We start from the raw sequence: 23,237 nt of genomic DNA, 5'->3' as shown, positions 1-23,237 counted from the left end.
GGCAGATGATCCTGGAAAGGAATGAATAGGCATCTGCAGAAGAAGCATAAGTTAAGACCAGGCAGAAAGTGGAAAATAAGGGGCCTAAAAGTTATGAAAGCTTACAGCAACAATGGGAGGCTTCAGGGGGCTGGTCACCGCTGCCAGGACGCCAACAGCTTTAGGCACTTCTACTTGGAAAGGATACAATAGTTAAAAATGAAGAAGAAAGCAGAATTGCAGGAAAATATGGACAGGTAAGGAGGAGAATTACCACGACCACAGGAACAGCGGCAGTTGTTTCCACCTCAGCCTCCGAAACTACAACAGACAGTTCTGCCTGATCCACAGGCTCTGATGCAGACCGCTCCGCCTGATCCTCAGCCACTGGAGCGGCAGTAGAGTGCTCTGCCTCGGCATCCTCAAATAAGGCCAGTTCTGAGCTAGTCAGCTCAACCCTTGGACCCCCTTGTTGTTTCTGCGCCAAGGCAATGCTTTCTACAATCACCTCAGCAGGGATCTCCTCCTACAAAACAGGGGTCAGAACAGAAGGAATGGGGAAAGAGGGGAACTGATACAAATCACAGGAATAAAACTCACCTCTCCTTCCACCATTGTTGCTTCTTCCTGAGGCATTCCTTCCAACTCTGCCAGCTCTTTTTCCTGCTCCACCTCCTCAAAAGCCTCTCGCAGCTCTTCATCCGTCCCAGAAGTAGTGGTGGGGACTGCTGCGGTTTCTTCTATGGCAACATACTCCACTTCACTCCTCTTTTTAGATTTTTTCAACTTAGTAGGAGGAAGGGAAGGACTTTCAGCTGGACAGAACAAAATCAAAGATTAGGGAAAAGAAGGCAAGTCAGAATAAATTTGAAAGGAATAGGTAGAACATCACGAGCTTACCTGAAATGCCAGGCCGCGTGGTATTGTCCGGAGGAGGGGCAGGTCCTTTTCTTTTTCTTCTGCCAGAAAGAGCGGCCTCGGCAGGGGTTTGTTCCACCTGGACCTCATCTTCTTCATCTGCAGAAGGAAGCTCCAAGTCCCCGGCGGCAATAACAGAAGAGACTGCACCAAGAAGTTAGAAATTAGAAACTAATTCAGCAGGAAAAGACAGAAGAAACAAATGAAAAAGAAGCTTACCAATCACTTCTCCAGCCTGAACAGATTGCCCACCTACGTTGTTTGTCAGAGAAGGATCTGATATAGGCAGAATAGACATTAGAAATCGATCATCAAGACAGAACCAATCCCAGACAGAATCAGAAATCTACCTTCTATGATTTGTGCATTGATGTCTTTGATGGTCTGGAGCATGTGCGTTTTGGCGCCCCCATCCGCAAAAATGAGCCAGTTTTCCCAACCATCAAAAAGCACCTTGAGGGCAGTAACAGAAGCAGGCAGACCTTGGAATCTGGCTTTCCACCAAGCGTCAAAATCAGCGGAACTGCAGGAATTCAGCTCCCATGAGGGATAGAGGGCATCCGTGCTGTTGTTGATTTTGTTCACTGCACACCGGGCATCCTTGTGCACCTCCAGATCATCTGCATCCCTCCAAGAGGAGGCCCGATTGCAACTCCGATATGATTTCAGCGGAATGAGCTGAGGACAACCAAGCTGCCTTGCACAGAAGTTGGGATGATAGACTTCTGCCCCCAGATGATAATTTGGGGGTTTGCCCCCACCGTGGGTAGATCTCTGGGCAGAGTGATGCTCAGAAATTTCCTCCTGAAGTCTGTTCTGGCAGCCTCGTCTTCTGGCTCCTTCTCGAACAACCGAAATTCGGTCTGGAACCAGGGATAGGTCCTTCTGATCACCACTTGCCACTGAGCTGCTGACCTTTTTGTACAATGCCTGAAGAGCATCAAGTACTCCTCAATAGAACGCTTGGGCACTTCTGCCGATATCAGAGGAAGGGCCAGGACTTGGTCTTCAGGCAGAACTATGTCTGGGAGCCTTAGCTCTGGAAAATAGACCTGCAGCCAGATCTGGATCATCCAGAATGCGCCAGGGGCTGACAGGTTCAGTGGATTCTCCAGGGTGGCAGTGTGCAGATTCTTGAAAAGGTGAGCGAGAACTGTAGGCCCAAGCCCCACATCAGTGTGATTGTGAAGTGCTTCTGCCAAATGTCTGTACTCAAGCAGAACTGTAAAAGACCGATTGAGGAAAACGAACCGATTCAGCCAATACAGAAGGAACAACATGTGTTGCTGATCCTTGTCCTTCTCAGCACTGAATTTCTTTAGATAATTGGAGAAAGAGCAGTTCTGGTTGATCATGGCTGAAGAGATAGTGAAAGGAGTGGCCACTTTCTCTTGGTTTTTTCGCCTGTGATAATCTCCAACAGCATCAACAGGCCTACCATAGGGCATGAACCCAAAGATCTGGGCCATATCCAGCAGGGTTGGCGCCATAGGACCCACACGGAAATCAAATGTGTTGCTGGCAGAATTCCAGAAGCACAAAGCAACGGCAAGCAGGTTCTCATCTCTGTTAATTGACTACTTGGACAGGAGAATGGCATCATAAATCCCGGCTCTCCTCCAGTGACCCCCATATCTCGGGAGAAGTCTGTCAATCCAGTCTGCCCATTTGACCGGACTGTTCCTCACCTCGCTGGACGGGAAAGACCGGCTCAAATTCTTGCTAACCCAAGAATAAGAAGCCAGGGCAGAACTACTCTCAAAACACAAAGGAGCCTCGGCGTCCTTTTTCAGCAAATCTGCCATCTCAGCCGGAACAGGACCAAACCAGTGAGGCCCTAGCACCAGGGTGTTCTCGAACAAATGAAGGACATTCTCGTCCAGATTCTTTTGGGCAAAGGGATGAAGCTTGCTCTTGACTTCTATCGCATGAGCATCAATCCCGGTCCAAGTAATGTAATCGGGAGGAACTGAAACTGAAGAAGACTGAGCACGAGACCTTGGAGAAGACATTTCTGATTCAAGGAAAGAAGCAGAGAGAAAGTGAAAGAAAAGGGAGGTCCGAAGGAAACAATGGAAATCCCGAAGAAAACTCGAAAGAACAGAGTCGGAAGGATTAGGTTTTTTAGAAGCGATGGATTTGAATTTCTTTTAAAGAGAGGCTCGAAAACGTGGGAAGAGGAAGATGGGACAGCACCTGATGATTATTAGCTAGTAACTAGCTAATAAACTAGCTGTTTTCCCACGAACTCTAGTTCGTGGTGGCAGACGTGGGCTAAAAAACGGAAAAGACTGGCGCGTAAATTAATGGCAGAAGCATTAAGTCTGAAACCGTTCCAGTTCCAAAACGATTCAGAATTAGGGGGCATTGTTTGGGCTTAAATTTGGCACGCCAAAGTTCAAAAGACAGGCCCATGGTCAAATTACTTGCCCAGCCCAAAAAACTTGAGGATAACAAAATTAGGATCCAGATAGATTGGGCTTCACGCCAGGATGTCGAAAACAAAGCCCCCAGCCCAAGAAAGACCAACGTGGAAACTGTCATTTGGGCTTCAAGGATTAGCCCATAATTTTTGTTGGGTTCAAACCCAAGGGATTAAAAATACACCCACGTGACTACCTCAGCTTTGAAAAGTCAGCAATTCCAACTAAGTTTAAAATATGAGAGGGACATCTCTGAAACACTGCCAACAGAAGATCAAAACCCATCTGTGTTCGAGATTTTGCTGCAAATCAACACACCATCTTCCAAGGAATTCACGGGTCACGCTTTCTAAGTTAGAACGGGAAACAGGGAGTTGTTCAGAAAATACAAAAGAAAACCAACCGCCATAAAATTTAGCCCACACAGACGGTGGCGTTGGTTGAAATAGAAAGCTGCCACCCAGGAAACCAGAGAAGAGACTGCTTTAGGAGGTGACTACTGAGAGCCTATCTGCCATGATTGATAAAAATCCCTTTTACTTTACATTATAGGAGATCTTTTTACCGCCCATTATTAAAATTTAAAAACAACCACCTCTCCAAGAGGGTCTCTTATAAAAGCAGAAGTAGGCAAGGAAGGAAAGGACACTCAATTCATCAATCAATCAAAAAAACAACAACAAGAAAACAACCAAAAGCTCACTTGGATTCCAAGAGAAACCAGCTTTAGATCAGAATTCCAAAGTTCAGACTTAGAAAATAAGTCTTCTAAAACAAAATCTCTCTCGTTACAAATTTGGTTCAGCAAAAGCCAAGGCATGCAGAGTTTGAGTTTTCACAAACGTGGAGACCTCAGCGAACTTATGAAGAGTCCTGCTCAAGGAGAACAACGCTCGTAATGCAATCCCTAGCCCACCAAACCCTCGAGAACAGCCACTTCTGCCCCTTCAAACTGAAGAAGCTGCAGTTCTGCCCACTCAAAGGCCTCACGAAGCGTGAAGTAAACATAAAGCTCTGCCAAAATCGAACTTTGGTATCGATTTATAGCTCAGCCTAGCATCTGAAGTCACGAAGCAGTACGGACCAGCCCAGGCGCGTCCAGTCCAGCCCAAACCAGAGCCTTCCATCCAAGCAGAAACGGAGTTCCGGCCATCTTTTAACCTTCCTAGCGTCGATATGCATATTTATTGTTTTGTAAAAGGCAGTTCTGCCTAAAACAGCCCAACTTCTATCGAATATTTCTGGCCAGAACAGCCATTTGATACTGAGATAAATTATGAAAGTCCTCACCAGTCTGAGGCAAGAAAAGAACTTACTTGGGAGATATTCCTCACCCAAATTCACAATCATTTGTTTTAGAAGTCAGTAACTTGAGGCGCAAGTTATCCACTCTAAAAAGAAGTCTGCTAGGATTTACATTGCTAGCAGTGGCACGCTCACACACCAAAGAAAGCTGACTTGTCGACCAACAAATGGTCTCCAAGCCAGTGGGGAACTTCGCCCCTCCATCTCAGGAGTAAACACGAAAATAATTCCCAATTTCATTAGGTAATTCCCAATTTGGTTAGGTAATTCCCAATTAGGTTAGGTAAATTCCAATTAGGTCAAATAATTCCCAAATTTATTGGCCTAATTATTTGACCTAGGGTTCAGGTTTAATTTGGTTCCCATAAATGCCCCCCAGCTCTCTATATGGCGTATGGTGGCGTGTAGGAGATGTAAATTATTTGTTTGGCTGTTCAGCTGTAACTGAGCTTTCTTCAGTGAGTTGGACTCCTTTTCCAGATTGGGTTCCCAATTGGAGTGAGCTTTTGACTGTTCTTGGAGTTGGGTTCTCAGTAGGAATGGGCTTGCGATTCCTTCTTGACCTCGGATGCCAACCTGCGTAAATGCAGGGCTTCTCTTCACTCTTCTTCACATCGCAAACTTAACTTTTCTATTTTCTAGCTTGAGAGAGATCTTGGAGAATTTGTACTGCTTGTCGAAGAGAGGAGTCGTCGTGCATCCCAAGGTAAGTCGAGCACGTATGTTACTTTTTCTTCGCCTTTTCTTATTTTTTTGAGGCGAAGGCTAGTTGGGGGAAGCCTGGCTGGTTGTCGTCATGGCAATGGCTGGCAGTGAGCGGCAGCCGTGGTGGAGCAGGTGCGCGCAGGTGGACCAGCTGCTCCCTATTGTCGTAGGTCTAGGCTGGAGCTTGCTTGGCCTCATGCGTTGCGAGCCGCATCAGTTAAGCGGGTATCAGGAGGAAGTCGGTGGTTTGCCCCTTGTCTAGGATGTTGAGAAATGGAAGCAGAATAGTCTAGACTCTAATGATCTGTCGACTGGGTAGGAGGAGTGTTCTGCCGAAACCCCCCTAAAAAAAAAAAGGTTGTTGCCAAGTCTTCAAGAGATGAAGCTACTTCTTCGTAGGCTAAGAATGTGTATCCATTGAGGAAGAATCCAAAGCTCCCTTATGCTGAGAAGACTCAAGTGGGGTCTGTTCCATCGTCATCTACTGGGGTCAAACATCTTGTTTCTGCTGATAGCAGGAACGTTGGTGGTACACGCAGTGCTCGGGATGTTCTACTCAAGCCTCCTGCTGACAAGTTTGAAAACCATAATCTGCTCCGTAGAATAGCCCGTGCACGATCTAGCTCACCTGCTGAGAGGCAAATAGATGCAGGTATTCTTCTGCGAAGTTGGTACACGCAGGCTCTTCTGCAACGTCGGCGGCTGATCCCAAGGTGGACAAGTCTAGCTCTGTAGGGGATGCAATTGTGTCTGATCTGCTCAAGACGAACTTTCTGTCAAGTCCGTTTTCTTTCTTCAAGCTGGTTGATCATATCCATCAGGTTAGTGATCTTGAGATAGTCTCAAGTCTTCCCTAGTAAAAATGAAGGGAAGCAACATTTCATCTGCTTCAAAATGGAGTAGTTCTTGCTGTTGAAACTATCTGAAACTCATCTGTTGTTGCCCCCTCTTCTGTTGCTGACTTGGTTAGTCGAACAGATGCTTACTTCTGTCTTGAGCGCAAGAATGCATGAATGCATACAAGTGGGCTACTTGGACTGCTCAAATGAAAATGATGCTTTCCATGCCATTAAAGATGGAGACATCGGGATGCTCTCTTCTGACTTGCTTCCTATGCATAGTGAGCATATTAATATTGTGAACATGGAAGGAGCTAAAGAGAAGACGGTCGAAGAGGCGGTAGTTGAAGAGGATGAAGTAGAGGAGGATGCAGCAGATGAGGTAGTGACACACATCGCGGATCAGGCAGGTGAAGCTGCTGAGAACTTGGCTGATCAAGGGGATGCCGAAGAGGCTGTAGATCAAGGATTTCCTGCTGCGTCTCGAAGTAGATGAAGACTTCTTTATTTCTTTTCAGATTTTGTAGTCTGCTTTCTCGTTTAGGATAATTGGTCTTGTTTGACCATCTTCTTTGTGTTGAAATTGGCTCGTTGGTCAGCTTGCTTAGCGAATTTCAGTTATTTTTTCAACTCCAATTTGCCTATTGTCTTGTGAACTGCTTAAGTAACCAGCCGGTGTCTTGACGATGTGTCTCTCTTAGGAAATATATAGATGCCAGGGTCCCCCTTAAGGGACTCCGGGCGTTCTCTGCATATCCCATAGGATGGTTCCCCTTAGGAAGTTGGCGAGTGCCACGGTCCCTCTTGAGGGACTCCGGGCGTGTTATGCGCATCCTGTAGGATGCCTTGGTCGTCACCCTCGTCACCCTTAGGACACTCCTTATTGGCAACTGTTTGACTATCCTGCCTCCCTTAGGAAATGGATAGGAACCTGGATACCTTCCTCAGAAAGCATGGAGACCTTCTTTTGGGAAATTTCTGGCGCACCCTGCGTCTCCCTTAGGACGCTCCTTATGGTTAACTGTATGACTATCCTGCCTCCCTTAGAAAAGCGATAGGAACCTAGATACGTCCCTCATAAAGCATGGAGACCCTTTTTCGGGAAATTCCTGGCGCACCCTGCGTCTCCCTTAGGACGCTTTTTAGCGGGCTGTGTCTCCAAACGGACGCTTCTGGTCGTCGCCCTGCGTCTCCCTTAGGATGTTCCTTATGAGCAACTATATGACGATCCTGCTCCCCTTAGAGATAAGATAGAAACCTGGATACCTCCCTTAGGAAATTCCTGGCATCCCTGTGTCTCCCTTATGACGCTTCTTAGAGGGCTGTGTCTCCCGAATGATGCTTCTGGTCGTCGCCCTGTGTCTCCCTTAGGACGCTCTTTATAGGCGACTATTTTGCGGTGATCTGCTTGCCAATGAACTGTGAGCCATTGTCGGGAACCAGCGACTGTGGGCAGCCAAACCGGCAGGTGATGTTTCTTCAAATGAATTTTTCTACATTAGCTTCTTTAGTAGAGGATAGAGCTTCGGCCTCAATCCATTTAGTAAAGTAGTCGGTGGCGACGATCATCATGTCCTTCTTGGTAGGCGTCGGTGGCAAGGGACCCACTAGGTCAATGGCCTATTGCATGAATGGCTATGGACTGTTTTGCAGATGGTAAACTTCTGCAGGCAGGTTAGGGATCGGCTTGTATCGCTGGCAACGATCACACTTCTTGACACATTCAGCGGAGTCGTGACGCATGGTAGGCCAGAAGTAGCCTATGTTTAGAGCCTTCTGGGCGACCGATCTGCCCCCAAAGTGGTTGTCACACTCACCGTCATGAATTTTGCAGAGGACCTCAAGTGTTTTAGGGTACTTTATGTAGGTGAGATGAGGGTCGGAGTATGATCTGCGAATGAGATTGTTGCTATGCATGTAGTATCTTGCGGCCTTCTGCTGGATCTTTCTAGCTTCGGACTTGTCTGTCGTCAGGGTTCCATTCATTACGTAGTCAATGACGGGGTCTTGCCAGCTAAGGTCCTCGTCAATCTGCATTGTGTTGATCGGCTGTATTTCTTCAATGCTTGGTCTGTCAAGGTGTTCGAACGGGATGGAGCGTCTAAATTGGGTATCCAGCATTGACCCTAGGCTGGGCAGTACGTCTGCATGCGCGTTCTCTGCCCGGGGTACTTGTTGGATGGTGAAGGTAGGAAACGCCTTCAATAGCTCTTGGACTTCATCAAGGTACAAGATCATCCTTGGGTGCTTCACCATATATTCACCTGAGGCTTGGTTCATGATTAACTGGGAATCTGAGTAGATGGCTAGCTTCTTGATCGCGAATCCCTTTACCAAGCACAGGCCAGCGAGCAATGCCTCATATTCTGCCTCGTTGTTCGAAAAGGTTCCATCCGAGGTGGTGATGACGACACCTGCTCTAGCTCCATTTTGGTTCGACGCTCCGTCTACGCGCAATTACCACATGTCTCTAAGTTGGCTAGGTTCAGCGGAGGTTCCTTCTGCTTTCGAACTTTCTTTCTTTTTGTCGACCACCTTCTCTTCTTCGGCTGATAGGGTGAATTCTGCTAGAAGTCTACTAAAGCCTGGGCTTTTATTGCAATTTTTGGCCGGTAAAGGAGGTCATACTGGCTTAGCTCTATAGCCCACTTCATGAGTCGCTGAGAAGTGTCAGGGCTGTGTATGATTGATCTCTTCGGGAAAGTTGGTCATGACGATGACTCTATGAGCTTGGTAGTAGGGTCGCAGCTTTCTCGCGGAAACTACAAGAGCCAAAATGAGCTTCTCCAATTTCGGGTAGCGAGTCTCTGTATCGAGGAGAGCTTTTGAAGTGTAGAATACCGGATTTTGGGCCCCTAGTTCTTCTCGGATAAGAGCTGAGCTGACGGCTAAGTTGGACACTACTAGGTACACGAATAAATCTTCACCGGGAACTGGTTTTGAGAGTAGAGGAGGTGAAGTGAGGTAAGCCTTCAGATTCTGGAAAGCTACTTCGCACTCCTCATCCCATTTGTCTCTTTGTCCTTTCTTCAAAGCTTTGAAGAAGGGTCTGCACTTGTCGGTAGATCTCGAGAGGAATCGGTTGAGGGCTGCTGCTCTGCCCGTAGACTTTGTATTTCCTTCACTGTGTAAGGCGACTTCATCTCGAGAATGGCTTTGATTTGTCGTTGGTGTGCCTCGATACGTCGTTGTGTGACTAGGTATCCCAGGAATCGGCCGGAGGATACACCAAAAGTGCATTTTACTTGGATTCAACTTCATGCGATATTGGCGGAGCAAGCTGAATGCCTCAGTGAGGTTTTTGATGTGATCTGCACGCTTTGGGACCTTGACCAGCATGTCGTCCACGTAGACCTCCATTGTTTTGCCGATCTGCTCCTTGAAGATTTTATTCACGAGCCTTTGGTAGGTTGCTCCAGGGTCTTTCAACCCAAAGGGCATGACCTTGTAGTAATAGGTCCCTCTCTCGATGATGAAAGAAGTTTTCGCCTTGTCGTCCTCGTTCATTAGGATTTGGTTATAGCCAGAGTAGGTGTCTATGAAGCTGAGCAACTGATTGCCAGAAATGGAATCCACGAGTTTATCGATTCTCGGCAATGGGAAGTTGTCTTTAGGGCATGCTTTGTTGAGATCAGTGTAATCAACACAGACTCTCCATTTGCCCTTTTCTTGTTTTGCCACCAGAACAATGTTGGCAAGCCACTCGGAGTATGAGACCTCTTCGATTAAGCCGATAGTTAGGAGTTTGTCAATCTCGGCTTCGATGATAATGACTCGCTCGGGTACGAAGTTACGTCTCTTCTGCGCCACTGGTTACAGGCTGGGTTAACGTGGAGTCGGTGGCAGATGATGTTAGGGTCGATGCTAGGCATGTCTGACGGCGACCATGCGAACATATCTTTGTTACTCTGGAGGAAGGTGGTAAGCTCCACCTTCTTGTCTGGGCTTAGGCGCAAGCCGATACGCGCTTTTCTGTCTAGCGGGTCAGGATCCAAGGGTATTAACTCGACATCCTCTTCAGGTTTCCATCCTTCTTTAGGAGAGACCTCTAGACAGATTTCCTCAGCTTGGTCTTGACGCTTTGATTGCTATAAGATAGCAAGATTCGGTTGTTCGACCTCTTTCAGATTGTTTGGCTCACAAGGAGGAACTGCGCTTGTTTGCTTTTCTTCCGCCCCTAGGCAGAGCATTTCCTCACTATTGCTTGATTGCTGCTGATTTGGCCTACACCGCCTCCAAGAATGGCGTTGATCTTGCCGATCCATGGTCTGCCCAGAATGCCGTTGTAAGGTGAGACCTCATTAATGACCATGAATGTTTGCTAGCTGATTACATGTGGGGAGTAGACGTCGAGGTCTATCGTGCCCACGGTAACCGTTGTTGCACCATTAAAGCCGGTCAGCGATCTGGCTGATTTGGTGATCTTTGTCTCCAAGCCCATCTGCTGGATGACCGTCAGCTACAGGATATTGGCCACACTGCCCTCGTCTGCGTGGATTCGGTCGACCATGGCCTAGGCAATTTGAATGCTGACAACAAGAGCATCATTATGTGGCATGTTGAGGCCGATCAGATCTTTCTTTTGGAAGCCGATCATAGGATCGTCTTCTGTCGATGGAAGGTCGATTGAGACTTGGGAGATCACAGTGGTCGGTTTGATCTTTCTCTTATTTTTCTTGCTGGTCAGCCCAGATTCCTCGGAATCAGCTAGGATTGTGTTAATCCTTATGACCTTCTGAGGTGGCTCCTTGGCGGTGTCACGATCCTCAATCCATCGGATGGCCTGCTTTGCAATGAATTCCATGCAGTGACCTCCTCTCACGAGTTCTTCAAGGTGCGCTTTCCAGGTAAAGCAGTTGTTCATCGTGTGTCCGTGCGTCCCATGAAAGGCACAGTATTTGCTAGTATCCCTCTTGTTTGGATCTCCTTTCAAGGGTGGCGGTCTTCTTACCCAAGGTTTGTCTTTCACTTGGGCTAAGATTTGATGTATGGGGATGGTGAACTTGGTGTAGTTCTCTCCTGCCATAGCATCCCCTTGTGGGTGCGACCTGCACTTGTCTTTGTTCCTGTTGTTAAATTTGTCGCTTCTTTGGCCTGGCCGCTTAGTCAGCTGATCTTCCTGCTTTGTAGACTTCTTTGCGGCGATTCGATCGTCATCCCAGAGCCCGTAGCATTCCGCAGTTGCCTAAACCTCTGCCAGAGTCTGGCTGGGAGTGATAGTCAACTCGCGGTACAAGTCATGCTCAGCTGGAAGGCCTTTCTTGAAAGTAGAGGAAGCAATTCGGTTGTCACATCCTACAATGTTGGCCTTTTCTGCCTTGAATCTCTTGATGTAATCTCGAAGGGATTCGTCGGACTTCTTGCGCAGGTTGTACAAGTGGTCAGGGTTCTTCTTGATTGTCTGGTAAGAGGTGTATTCTTTAGTGAAAACGTAAGCCAGCTCCTTGAAGCTGCTGATCGACCCGGATGGTAGGGTGTGGAACCAGTCTTAGGCTGCTCCTCGCAAGGTCATTGCAAATACCTTACACATCAGCGCGTCATCAGCCTAGTGGAGGATCATAACACTTTTGAAATGTTTTAAGTGGCTCTCGGGATCGGAATCCCCTTTGAAGTGTGTGAACGAGGGTGTCGAGAATCGCTTCGGGTGAGCAGCCTACTCGATATCTTGGGTGAAAGGCGTAGAGTTCACCTGGTCCACTTCCTTATGTAGTGAATCCTCGAAGTTTTCTCCGGTCTTTAAGTCTCGAAGTCGGTCATTCACGAGCTTCTCAACGTCTTCTGCACACATTGCTTGTTGGCTACTTTGGCGACCTCCACGATATTGACTGACTTCCTCATTGTCCTCCGATGGTTGACCTTCTCGCCTATGCTGCCAAGGTGGAGCGTTAGTGGACTGTGTTTGTGAACAATTCTCTGTAACTTGTTGGTGAGAGTCAACTCTTTGAGAGTGAGCAGTGGAGCGCCTTTCTTCATGATCCTTATTGTGAGGGTTATCTAGTTGACCTCCCTAGGGCCTTGCCTTTCGTGAATGCTCCTCTGCGAGTGGATAGCTAAGCGTCTTTCTTCATGATCCTCGTTGCGATGGTTGTTTAGCTGACCTCCCTGGGGACCTAGCCTTTGATGTACATTTCCTTGCGGGCCCAGGCGGGCGTGGATGTCAGGTCATGAACCCAGCCTCTAGCGCAAGTCGTTCCTCAAGCTCAACCTGGATGGGTGACTTCATCTGCTCTGAGTGTGGCTTGCGGATGCTTGCGACATGTCGGCAGGCCGATCATGTTATTGTCCCTTGCCTTGTCTGCTTACTCCTGCTCGACCTGCTTGGTACCCGTCGTGCTGCCTTCCGTTGCGTTCGTCCATCCTTCTCTCTTCGCCTAGTTGTCCAAGGCCAAGGTTTTGAACTAAGCTTATTTGGTTGAGGAGCTGCCATATCAGACTGCTTTGGTCGTCCATTCTCTGAGCTAGTTGGCCAACTCTCAAACTAAGGTCTACTTGACTTCGTGGATCGGGAGGAGAGAAGTGTGTAGAGCATGGAAGCAATGGAAGAAATGCTTGAAGTTGCTCTAAGACCGGGCCTAAGTCGGCGGTGGTAACGAGCCCGCCTTGATGGGAGGTTCCACCATATTCGGTGGCGGTGGTTGGTGTAGTGGTCTTAGCTGGAAGTCTGGTAGGTGGCCCGGTGGTGAGAGGTGATGGCGCCACCATGTCGATCGCGGGATCGTGGGTGGAATGGCTTTGGTTGATTGGAAAATAGGAGAAACGGATTCCTTGAGCACGCGTTGAGTATAACCCGTGCTCTCCATGAAAGCACCAATTTGTGGGAGCAAATTTCCCCACGAGAATATTTGATTGGAAAGATTCCCCTTTCTTCTTCGCCGCCTCTTTCTCCCTGCAAAATAGAACAAATAAGAGGACCACACCCGGGGGGGGTTAGCCAAAGGCCCTCCGATGCCTAAATTAGTTCAATTGAAGCGTATAGAAAACAATAGCTAATAGGGTACGGAGATATGTTAATAATATAAACCAGGCGGTCGGAGCCTTATGTAAAAGAGAGAGAGAGAGAGAGGAGGTAGCTGGGGTCTACGAAGGAAGATCTCTACAAAGATTTTAGTAGTAGTTCTGACGTACCTCATCCTTGTGTGCAGCCAAGTATTTATAGTGGCCTTGGAGAGGTTGGTGGGGTTGGTGTACTTGGTGAGGTTGGTGTGGTTGGTGTACTTGGTGAGGTTGGTGTGGTTGGTGAGGTTGGTGTATTTAGGGATTATGGATTTAACCGAATCCCTAATTAAGGCGAGGATCAAATACATCCAACTTGAATTAGGTAATTTCCTAATTAATTCAAGTAACTCCCAATTTGATTAGGTAATTCCCAATTAAGTTAGGTGATTCCCAACTAGGTCAAATAATTCCCAAATTAATTGGCCTAATTATTTGACCTAGGGTTCAGGTTGAATTTGGTTCCCACAATCACAATGAACATGGGCGGAACCACATAGTGGGCTCCACTGGGCTGTAGCCTCTAGAGCTTTTCTATGGGAAAAAATAATATTACACCTATGTGGTATGTTAACTGAAAAGTAAATAAAGTTATACAATTTCATACATTGTTAGAGGTCTTCCACATTTGTAGCTACTGTCAAAGAGTGTTCCAACACCAATACGCATACTAAGGGTAAAATCCTTAGCCCTATAATTTTTTGCATGATTTGTCTCCAAAAAAAAAAGAAAAAAAAATGAAATTCACCATTTTGCGAACAATATGACCCTAATTCCATTGTTCTTGTTTTTACAGCTAATATGCATCATAAAGTTAATTATTTATATTTTGACATTTTGTATTTGGGAAGCTTATTTAGGTGATGCCAATAAATTTTAACGGACTCAAACTGCAAATGTCATATTTTCATTTTGACAATATGTGTTATTTGGTTCCATTTAATATGTATTTTTTTTAATCATAAAAACACTTCATTTTTTATTTATCAAAATAAAATCCAAAAATGGGAAAATAAAAAATGGAGGAGCAAAATAGTGGCCTCGTTAAAACCTTGCCTTAAAAAACCCCGAAGGAAGAAAAATCCGGTCAAGGAAAAAGAGTACCACAGCTCCCCCCTACCCACAAAAACTAAAAGCTCATTCCCTCCCAATCTTTTGCTAAGAAGGCCGATAACCACGTCCGCGCAGCATCATCTCAAACAAAAAACTACCCATGTCGCAAACCAAATTGAGCCAATTCATGAGCAACAACATTGCCCCTGTCATGGTCGATAGATGACATTCACAGCACCTACGACGGAGGTCGGCGACTACATTGCCCACATTACTCCACGAGTCACCTTGAGTCGATAGCATAGGCACCAATTCCATGGAGTCAGAAGCAAGGATGAGTTAGTGATTGCCCCATGAGAGCAACTCCAAACAACCCACTATGGCAGCCACTAGCAGAGTCTCTAAGACATCCAGTCCCAGCAGTCCTTCTCTTGCAAATCCAAAAAGAAAGTCGCCATTATGATTTCATTGGCATCTCCCACTATTCTTTGGCTTCCTTCCGTGCTCACCGCTCCATCAACATTAAGGACTAACAACGGGTAATAGTGTTTTATCCATCGAATATGTTTGGGTTCCTTTGGTCGTTTCACACGGGCATTACACTCCTTATATCTCCCTAGCATTTTAAAGGTCCCTTCCACCGCTTCTGCCAATTTACACACAGATTTCCCATGTATCCAGTCATTTCACAGCTCCCAAGCTTTCCAGCACAAGCATGCAAATTGTTCTAAAGCCAAAACAGAGAAATTCTTAGCTATCATATCAAACAATCAGCAAAGGAGCCTTCACTTGCCACCACGCTAGCTCCAAAAACTGAACAACCCCGGAATTGCTTGATCTTTTTACAACTCCATATTTCATGAAGTGAATATTCTCCTTTTTCCCCACATCTTCCACATAAAGGGGATTGCAGCACATGTCTCTAGAACAAATTAAGAGCTATTGGTAACACATTTGAGCAAGCCCACTAGATAAAGAACTTAATCTTGTTTGGCACTTGTTGTAAGAATATTTTATAAATATTCTGTGTGGCCCACATGAAGTGACCTATGTGGTAAATAAATTGTTTAATTGGTTTAATAAATATTATTCAGAATAATTATATTGGTCAAATAAAGAGAAGTAGTTTCCTATTATTACCGTAATGGGTGGTAATTGATTATGGGCTTCACTAGGAAACGGGTCCTCTCTCTGCCTAGAGAGAGAAATCTATTTTCTCCACACTGACGGCTCGCCTACGGATCGCTCAAGACAAATATCTTGATATGGTAGAAGACTAATCATTCAAGGTATGTATGTAATTTAAGTCTAATTGAATTTCCGCCTAATGCTATTGTGAAAATCATGAAGTTCAAGATCTTGGGTCATGGATTGGGTTCTTATGGTATTACCCAATATTAAGTTTACATGTGGTATAAGAGCATGGTTAAGAAATTTCATGATTTTCCATTATGAATTTTACGATTTGATTTATACTTATTTGAATCATATATATGTATGTACTGGTTGTGCCGTATGAAATATGTACTATTAAACCAAGAAGGATTACTTTCATTTAGTTAGCAGTATGAATGGTCAATCTTATGAATATTATTTCCTTCTGGTTCTGGTGCTGTATCCATGAAGTCGTTTTAACATGCTTCTCTATTCATAGAATGGATAAATAAATAAAAATAGGAATTTGTTTTGGTGAAGAAGTTCTACGTGCAATCATATGGATGTGCCAGCAATTATGTATTTTAATTGCATTAGAGAGATATAAAATATATTTGTATATGCGATGATATTGAGACATATTATGTCTCGGAGTAAGTGCTTTTGGTTACATATCAATCAGTTTTGCATAATTGATTTGGATGCCTAATGTTCCCTTTTATGCAATATTAATTTTGGGAAAATTGCATGATGTTTACACCAAATTAAGAATTGCAATTATATAAAATGAAATTTGTAATAGGATGATGTATTAAATGTATGACCACTTATGAACTCATGGAATGATCCTGGTGTAGACATGTACAGTAAATTAGAGTTATGTAAAATTAATAAATAAATGTACACTAATTGTATTTCATTGTCACTGTACATTGTCTTATGAAGCGAGGCAATCTAAAGGTCTATTACCCACTACTGTGTTAAAAGGTCATATATTTATCGGTTAATCTAATGATCGGTTAACCATTAAAGTGTATTAATTGATCTTATGTAATCGATTAACTATTACAGCTGTTAATTTAATTTGACATTCATATTATGAATAGTTTGTTAGTCACCAAAGTGGCCAAGCTAGAACGTTCCTTGAATATCAAATTAATTAATCTAATGATCGATTAATCATTAAAGTGTATTAGTTAATCTTATGTGATTGATTAACTAATACATTTGTTAATTTAATTTGATGTTCATATTATGAATGGTTTGTTAGTCACCAAAGTGGACAAGCTAGAATGTTCCTTGAATATCAAATTAAATGATAATTAATCAATTACTTGTGATTTAAGGATGCATATAAATAAGGTTGAACCTTATAATGTTTTCAAGGTTCGAACGTCATGAGTATATTGATTTTCATCATTCATAAGATATATGGATCACCCAAAGGTGGATCCACTATTCATATGATTGATGATATAAATGAGGTAACTTGTATATGTCTTATTTAGATTTGTTTTGGATATTCAAAGATATCAAAGCCTTTCTAACTAGGAATATACATTTACCAATAATGTAAAATAAATGCATCGTAATTGTTAATTATTGGTACTGTCATAATTTATCCCAAAGGAGAGTTATGATGATACATCAATTGATGTTCAAACTATACAAGTCTTATATATGTTTGTACGTGTTTATTACTCTAAGCATTAGTATTGTGAGCATATTACAAATTATATTGCAATGTCACTTTTAGGTTCGCTTCATTCTCAGGTTTGATCTAGTTTAGATTTAATTTCTCATTTTGTTTTGAACAAGTCCAGTATCACCAAAGTGTTCTGGGTCTTGATTAGGCATTTCAAAATGAGAAACTCATTGCTATTATGGTAAAGCACTGAGGATTAAAGACTTCCCATAAAGACTATAGAAGATCAAACATATTGAGCTTTATGTTTATGCGAATAAATAGACATTGCAATATAAATTAAGGCTATCCTCCATTAATGTGAATAATGCTAAAGAATTTTTGAGAATTGCTAGTCCATTACATGGACAATATTGGCTGACCTTACCATCATGAAATTTGATGGTATGTGAAGCATGAATGAGTGCATTATTGAGCAGACTAATTTAGCGGCAAAATGAAGTCCTTTGGATGAAGAATATAAATCAATTTCACTTATGAAGAAGGCGAAGCATTTACACAATACGATTCGAAAAGAAAGACAAGTCTTCCTCTTTTATGTGTTTCGAATCAATTGTTTAGATGAATTTTCTTATGATGCTTGATGGATCAAATTATGTACTAAAATTCATGTTTCTAATAGTTCAATGCAAAGTTGCTTTTGATTTCACTTTTGGGAATTATATATTTAATTTAATGGCCATGATTTAGATTTATTGAAAGCATATTATGTTCTTACCGTTTCAAATCTAGTTGGAATTTTGTTTGGAACTTAGCAATAATATTTTATCCTTTAAAGTTTGGTGATGACTGTTTCAGTCTCTTAAAGAATGCCTATTTTGTTAATTATGGTGTTCTATTAATGATTTACGAAATTAAAGTATGATGACATTTTTCTTTAAATGTTTTTGATACTTTGCATGATTGATTCAGAAGTGACTGCTTTTTGACAAATTGAAATTTAATGTTCTTATGGCATAAATGACTGGTAATGTGTTCAGAGAAAGAACTAAGGGATCAATAAGGAATGAGGTTCTTCTGAACCTATATTTTATTGATCTCTTATTGGTGTGTAAGTGGATTGTATTAAGGAAAACAATTTAAATATGCCAAGAAAGATGCCATAGTTGTAGTAACTGAAATTATTTATAAAACATGTGTTCACCTTATAATGCTCTGTCCTTTGGTTAGGGGTATGTGAAGTAATTTATCGTTACGTATACCATTATGGATACATGTTCTTACTACAACTATTATGCTAATTGGGTTCTTATTAAGGCAATTTCAAATAAGAAATTATTTGAACTGCGGAAAGTAAGGAAATCCAGTTTAAGGCACCATTATGTTTTGGGTTGCTTAGTGGGAGTAAGAATGTAATGTTCACATGAGAAGGGATTGGACCTTCAGAATGTTTTCTGATAACCTTATTGGTTACTTAGAAAAGTACCAATGGTATAGATTTTATTATCCTAACCAGGGTATGAGATTTTTGAAATCAGTAACGTCAGTTTCATTTTAAATGGTGAAATTAGTGGGAGTGGATAACCAAGAAAATTGGTTTTATGAAAAGTTAGTGTGCAAATTTTTTGCATGCATACTTTATAATGAAATTGTTATTCCTATAGTTGTGAACAGTTTTAACAACAATGAATAACTAATCACTCCATTATGACTACTTCGCCAGTGAAAGTGTAGTAGAGACCCACAAAGAATAGCATTAAGATTATATCAAGACATTAAGCCTGTTGGTATCTGCTACTCTAAGTGATTATTTGGTATATCTACAAGAATCTAACTGTGAGTGTTAAGTAAGTTTTTTATTTTATTTTCACATGTCGTTAAACATATATTGATTATACTAAATAGATTTATGCTATGAATGATGAGTTGAAATCAATTTGCTGGAATGAAGTTTGTGATTTCATCGATTTGCCTGCAAAGGACGAGTTGTGTGTAAGTGTAATGACTCAAACCTAAAATTCATATTTAATTAGTAATTTATTATGAGGAAAGACAATTTTGCCCTTGGAATAAGTTATTAATGAAAAGTTAACTTTTTGACCGAAAAGGAATTTGACAATTCTACATACATCGTTGCGTAGAGCACGACGAAATGAGTTCATAGACATGAAGTGGACTCGAATCGGAAGTTTAACGAAGAAAATACGATTAAAATGTCATGAGGGGCAAAATGGTAATTAGGAAAAATCAGATTTTTTTTTTAAAACCTCATTTCTCTCTTTCTCTCTCTCTCTCTCTCTCCCTCCCGTCGACATTTCCTCCAACCGTCACCTTCCAAGCGCCAGAACTCCCGCCACTGACCACCTCTGCCCCTGCCGTCGGTGCCAACAGAACTAGCTCGGTTCCGTCTTCAAGCCCCGACCACTCTCTGCTGCCAGCCGTTGCTGTTTTCGCCGGATTCCGTCCAAAAACGAGCCGGTTTTGCATAGTTTTGCAACCGTTCGTTCTCCTTCAATTCTCCTCCAAATTTGTTGAGTAAGGTATGGATTTCTACCTATTTTCCATGCTCTAGCTGATGGTTGGGTAGGTTTGCATCGATTTTGACCATAGCTAGCTCAGTTTTCAAATTGGAATTCGACCGATTTTTGGCCTCCGTGTTCGGCCACTTCCGGTCAGTTTTTGGGGTAGGTCCAAGAACAAAAGTGGTTTCAAATATGGTGTTATACCTAGGGTAGGAGTTTGGAGCCATGGTTTTGAGATTTTCCGGCGATGCGTAATCGCTTTGGACACCCAGCGCTGCCGGCGCGTGGGCTAGGGTGATGCAGTGGCACTGTGTCCTGATGCGATCCTTAGGTTGTCACGAGCGCATAGGAATTCGCAGATCTCAATTTGGATACCGTTTGAGCCTCGAACGGATTTTCTATATTGTGCGATTATCGGGTTCAATACTGTTGAGCCGTTGGATCGTAACCAGTTTTAGATATGGTACTCTAGACAATTTCAGAAACGTGTAGGATTCGACGGATCGTGAATCCGAGTCCCGGATACTCCGAAATCGCGAACCCTAGGGCTAGGGTTTAGAAATTATGCGATTACACGATCGTGATTAATCCGACCGTCCGATCGACACCAATACCCTCGGGACATGTGTCCTAGATGTATTGGACCTTCTAGCGGCTTCCGGATCATATTGTGAGGTCATGGACCTGTGGGGTCCCGGATTGAATTTTTGGACTTTAACGCTATTTGAGTCCCAAGATACCGCTAAACTATCCCACGTGGAAGGGAAGCTTTTATGGGCATAGGGATAACTTTAAATTGATGCACGTACTTTTAGGAGCCGGGGGTAGGGTTTTTACTTTAATGCTATATTGTATTAATAGAATATTATGGTCATTGAATCAGGCACCCGGACACCAGTTGACCTGCAGGAGGGACTTTCAAGAGGTCCAGCGAGCTCGGACTTTCAATGAGTGGACTCTTTGTTTTTATAAATGAATTTAAGCAGTTCAGCTTCAGTTATAAGCTGTTTTATTCTGTTAAATATTTTATGTTGCATGCTGCCGAATGAAATCTCCTTGAAAGAATATAGAAAAAGATATTCTCATTAATTATCAGATAAATGGCAGCAGAATTTTAAAGGTTACAGAAAGTTAATTATTCAACAGTTTTGCTTCAGAAACTTTATATTTTCTTAAACCACCTTGTACCCAGATATTAAATGTTGCCTTCGGATTATATTTGTTGCCTTCGGTTTAGTCAGCATGCTTGACAGTTGCCCCACGAGTTCCTTGGTACTCGAACTCGTGTGGAGCGAGTAATGCGGATCAGGTGAACTACGGTCTCCTATATCCTGCGAGTTGCGGCTCGGACTGATCTCGTGTCACTGAGACCTGCGAGTATGTGTCACCCATGGTGATGCAAGGAATTGACGGAAATAAGGGTACACCTAGGTGATAGTTTTAAACTGTTTTCAAATGTATAATTAGATACATGCATTGATTTCAGAAATAAAGAACATAAGCTAGTTTGTATAACTGTTTTTACAGTGGGGTTAGTATGTTCTTATACTATTTTCTCAACTTTGTTTTTGGGTCCACTCACCCTTTTTGTTGTTTTGCGCCCCCAGGCAGTAGACGTGCATAGGAATCCACCACCGGGCCGTTTCCCATCTTCCGCGCCTTTCTTTGATGTAGGATTTTGTTTTGTAAAAGGATTCACTCCTTTGTAAATTCTTAGTAGTCGCTCTGATGTTTTGCCCTAGATTGACACTTGAACTGTTGGAATGTATATATACGTATGCTGGCAGTTGGTTGTATATATATATACTTGTTTGGCAGGTGAAAATGTTTTGGTATTGAGCCAGTTACAAGGGAAACTCTGTCAGTTTTTCGGTAGAAGTCAACCTTGTATTTTATCATGTTTTGTGTAGAAGGGCAAATAGGTCATTTGTGCCCGACATTCGCCAGGTGTCGAACACGCACAGGGTCTAACTCAGATTCCAAAGTGAAATTTGGATCGGGTCCTGTCAGTAAGAGTGTCTTCATGACTACATACAACTCCAATGGCAATATAGATGGATATAAAGACAAACTATTGGCCAACGATTTTAGTAAGAAAGACGGCATATGTTATAAAGTGGCATTCTCACTTGTTTCTAAGAATAACTCACTTGGAATCATATAGTGGTATTCGTAACTCATTATGAATTAGAGTTACACTGTATGGATGTGAAAGATAAAAGATTAGATGAGTGTTTAATAGAGAAGTCTGCATGAATGAACCTGAAGACTTTTCTTTTATTGAAAGAAACACATGCTTTGTAAACTGAAGAATTCACTATATAAAATTAATAATTTTAATTTTAATTTTAATGAAAGCACTATTAATTGTTGTATGTATCTCAAGGTCAGTGGGAGTAAGTTTATATTTCTCATTTTGGATATTTATGCTATTTTGCTTGCTATATATTGGTCTTGGTTTTCATTGTTGAAACCATTAAGCTTTTCTCTAAGAAGCTTGAATGAAATATATGGATGAGACAATTTTTGTGATTGGAATTGAAATATTCCAGAATGGATCACATAAATTGTTAAGTTTGTGTCATTAAGCATATATTGTAAGTGTTCTAAAGGGACATGATATGGAATAATGTTTATCCATTAATGTTCCTCCAATTCAGAAAGGGGACAAGTTTAGCATTATGTAATGCCCATAAGAGTGAATTGGAACATTAACAGTACAATGAGAATTCATTATGCATAAATGGTTTTCTTTGAGGCCATAGTTGATGAATTGAAGTTGCGGGTTTTAATCTTAGGACTTGGTGTTTATGTTTTATTGCCACGCCGCTAAGAATTTATGTTGATACCGCAATTGTCCTTTTCTCCAAGAATGACAAGTGTTCTAAGAGTGCTAAACATAGTGGAATTAAATACCTTGTCATTAAGGAGGTTTAGAAATAAAGAGTGTCTATAAAGACAAAACTTATGCTTGCAAACCAAGTAAAAGGTTCTGGCCAAAGACATTAATAGTTATATTGAGAGGACTGTTCTTGGTCATAAACATGATAGTATTTATGATGTTGTGGTTTGCATAATGACAATTTATTTATTTTGACACTCTGAGCTCAATAATTGAATATGTTTCTGTTATATCCTGTTTTCCCTTATATGTATACATGAATGAGATTGGATGAATGATAACAAGAGTAGTCTCTGACAAAGACATTATTGGACCTTTTATGATACTTCTCACTTATAGACTATTTTAGGTGATTTGCTAATGTTGTGGTACATGGAAGGGATTGTATCGCTTATTGGTGCATAACCACCATGACTCGCATTAGACAATTGCTTAAATGCGATATTTATGTCGACCATATGAAAGTGAGGATTATTCTGAATGTATCGCGCGCCTAATGTTTATTTATTGAACCATAAAGTAAATTTATCATATGGGCCAAGTGGGAGAATGTAAGAATATTTTATAAATATTCTGTGTGGCCCACATGAAGTGACCCATGTGGTAAATAAATTGTTTAATTGGTTTAATAAATATTATTCATAATAATTATATTGGTCAAATAAAGAGAAGTAGTTTCCTATTATTACCGTGATGGGTGGTAATTGATTATGGGCTTCACTAGGAAATGGGTCATCTCTCTGCCTATAACAGTGCACATACCCATCTTATGTGTACGCTAATGAAAATACGTATTAG

General features: G+C 42.4%; 1 protein-coding gene across 1 annotated transcript; it reads right to left on the bottom strand.

Moving 5' to 3' along the window:
• On the bottom strand, positions 10,683-11,195 carry LOC109947293. The gene has a single exon (XM_020557226.1). The coding sequence runs from the start codon at positions 11,193-11,195 to the stop codon at positions 10,683-10,685; it is 513 nt and encodes a 170-aa protein (XP_020412815.1).

This window comes from Prunus persica, chromosome G2 (assembly GCF_000346465.2).
Source record: "Prunus persica cultivar Lovell chromosome G2, Prunus_persica_NCBIv2, whole genome shotgun sequence".
Taxonomy (NCBI): Eukaryota; Viridiplantae; Streptophyta; class Magnoliopsida; order Rosales; family Rosaceae; genus Prunus; species Prunus persica.
Note: the sequence above shows the minus strand (reverse complement) of the source record. Positions and strands in the feature narration are given on the sequence as shown.

Bases quoted from the DNA above. Each gene is read 5' to 3' on its own strand.
- LOC109947293 (XM_020557226.1), bottom strand. From the start codon at position 11,195: ATGGCAGGAGAGAACTACACCAAGTTCACCATCCCCATACATCAAATC.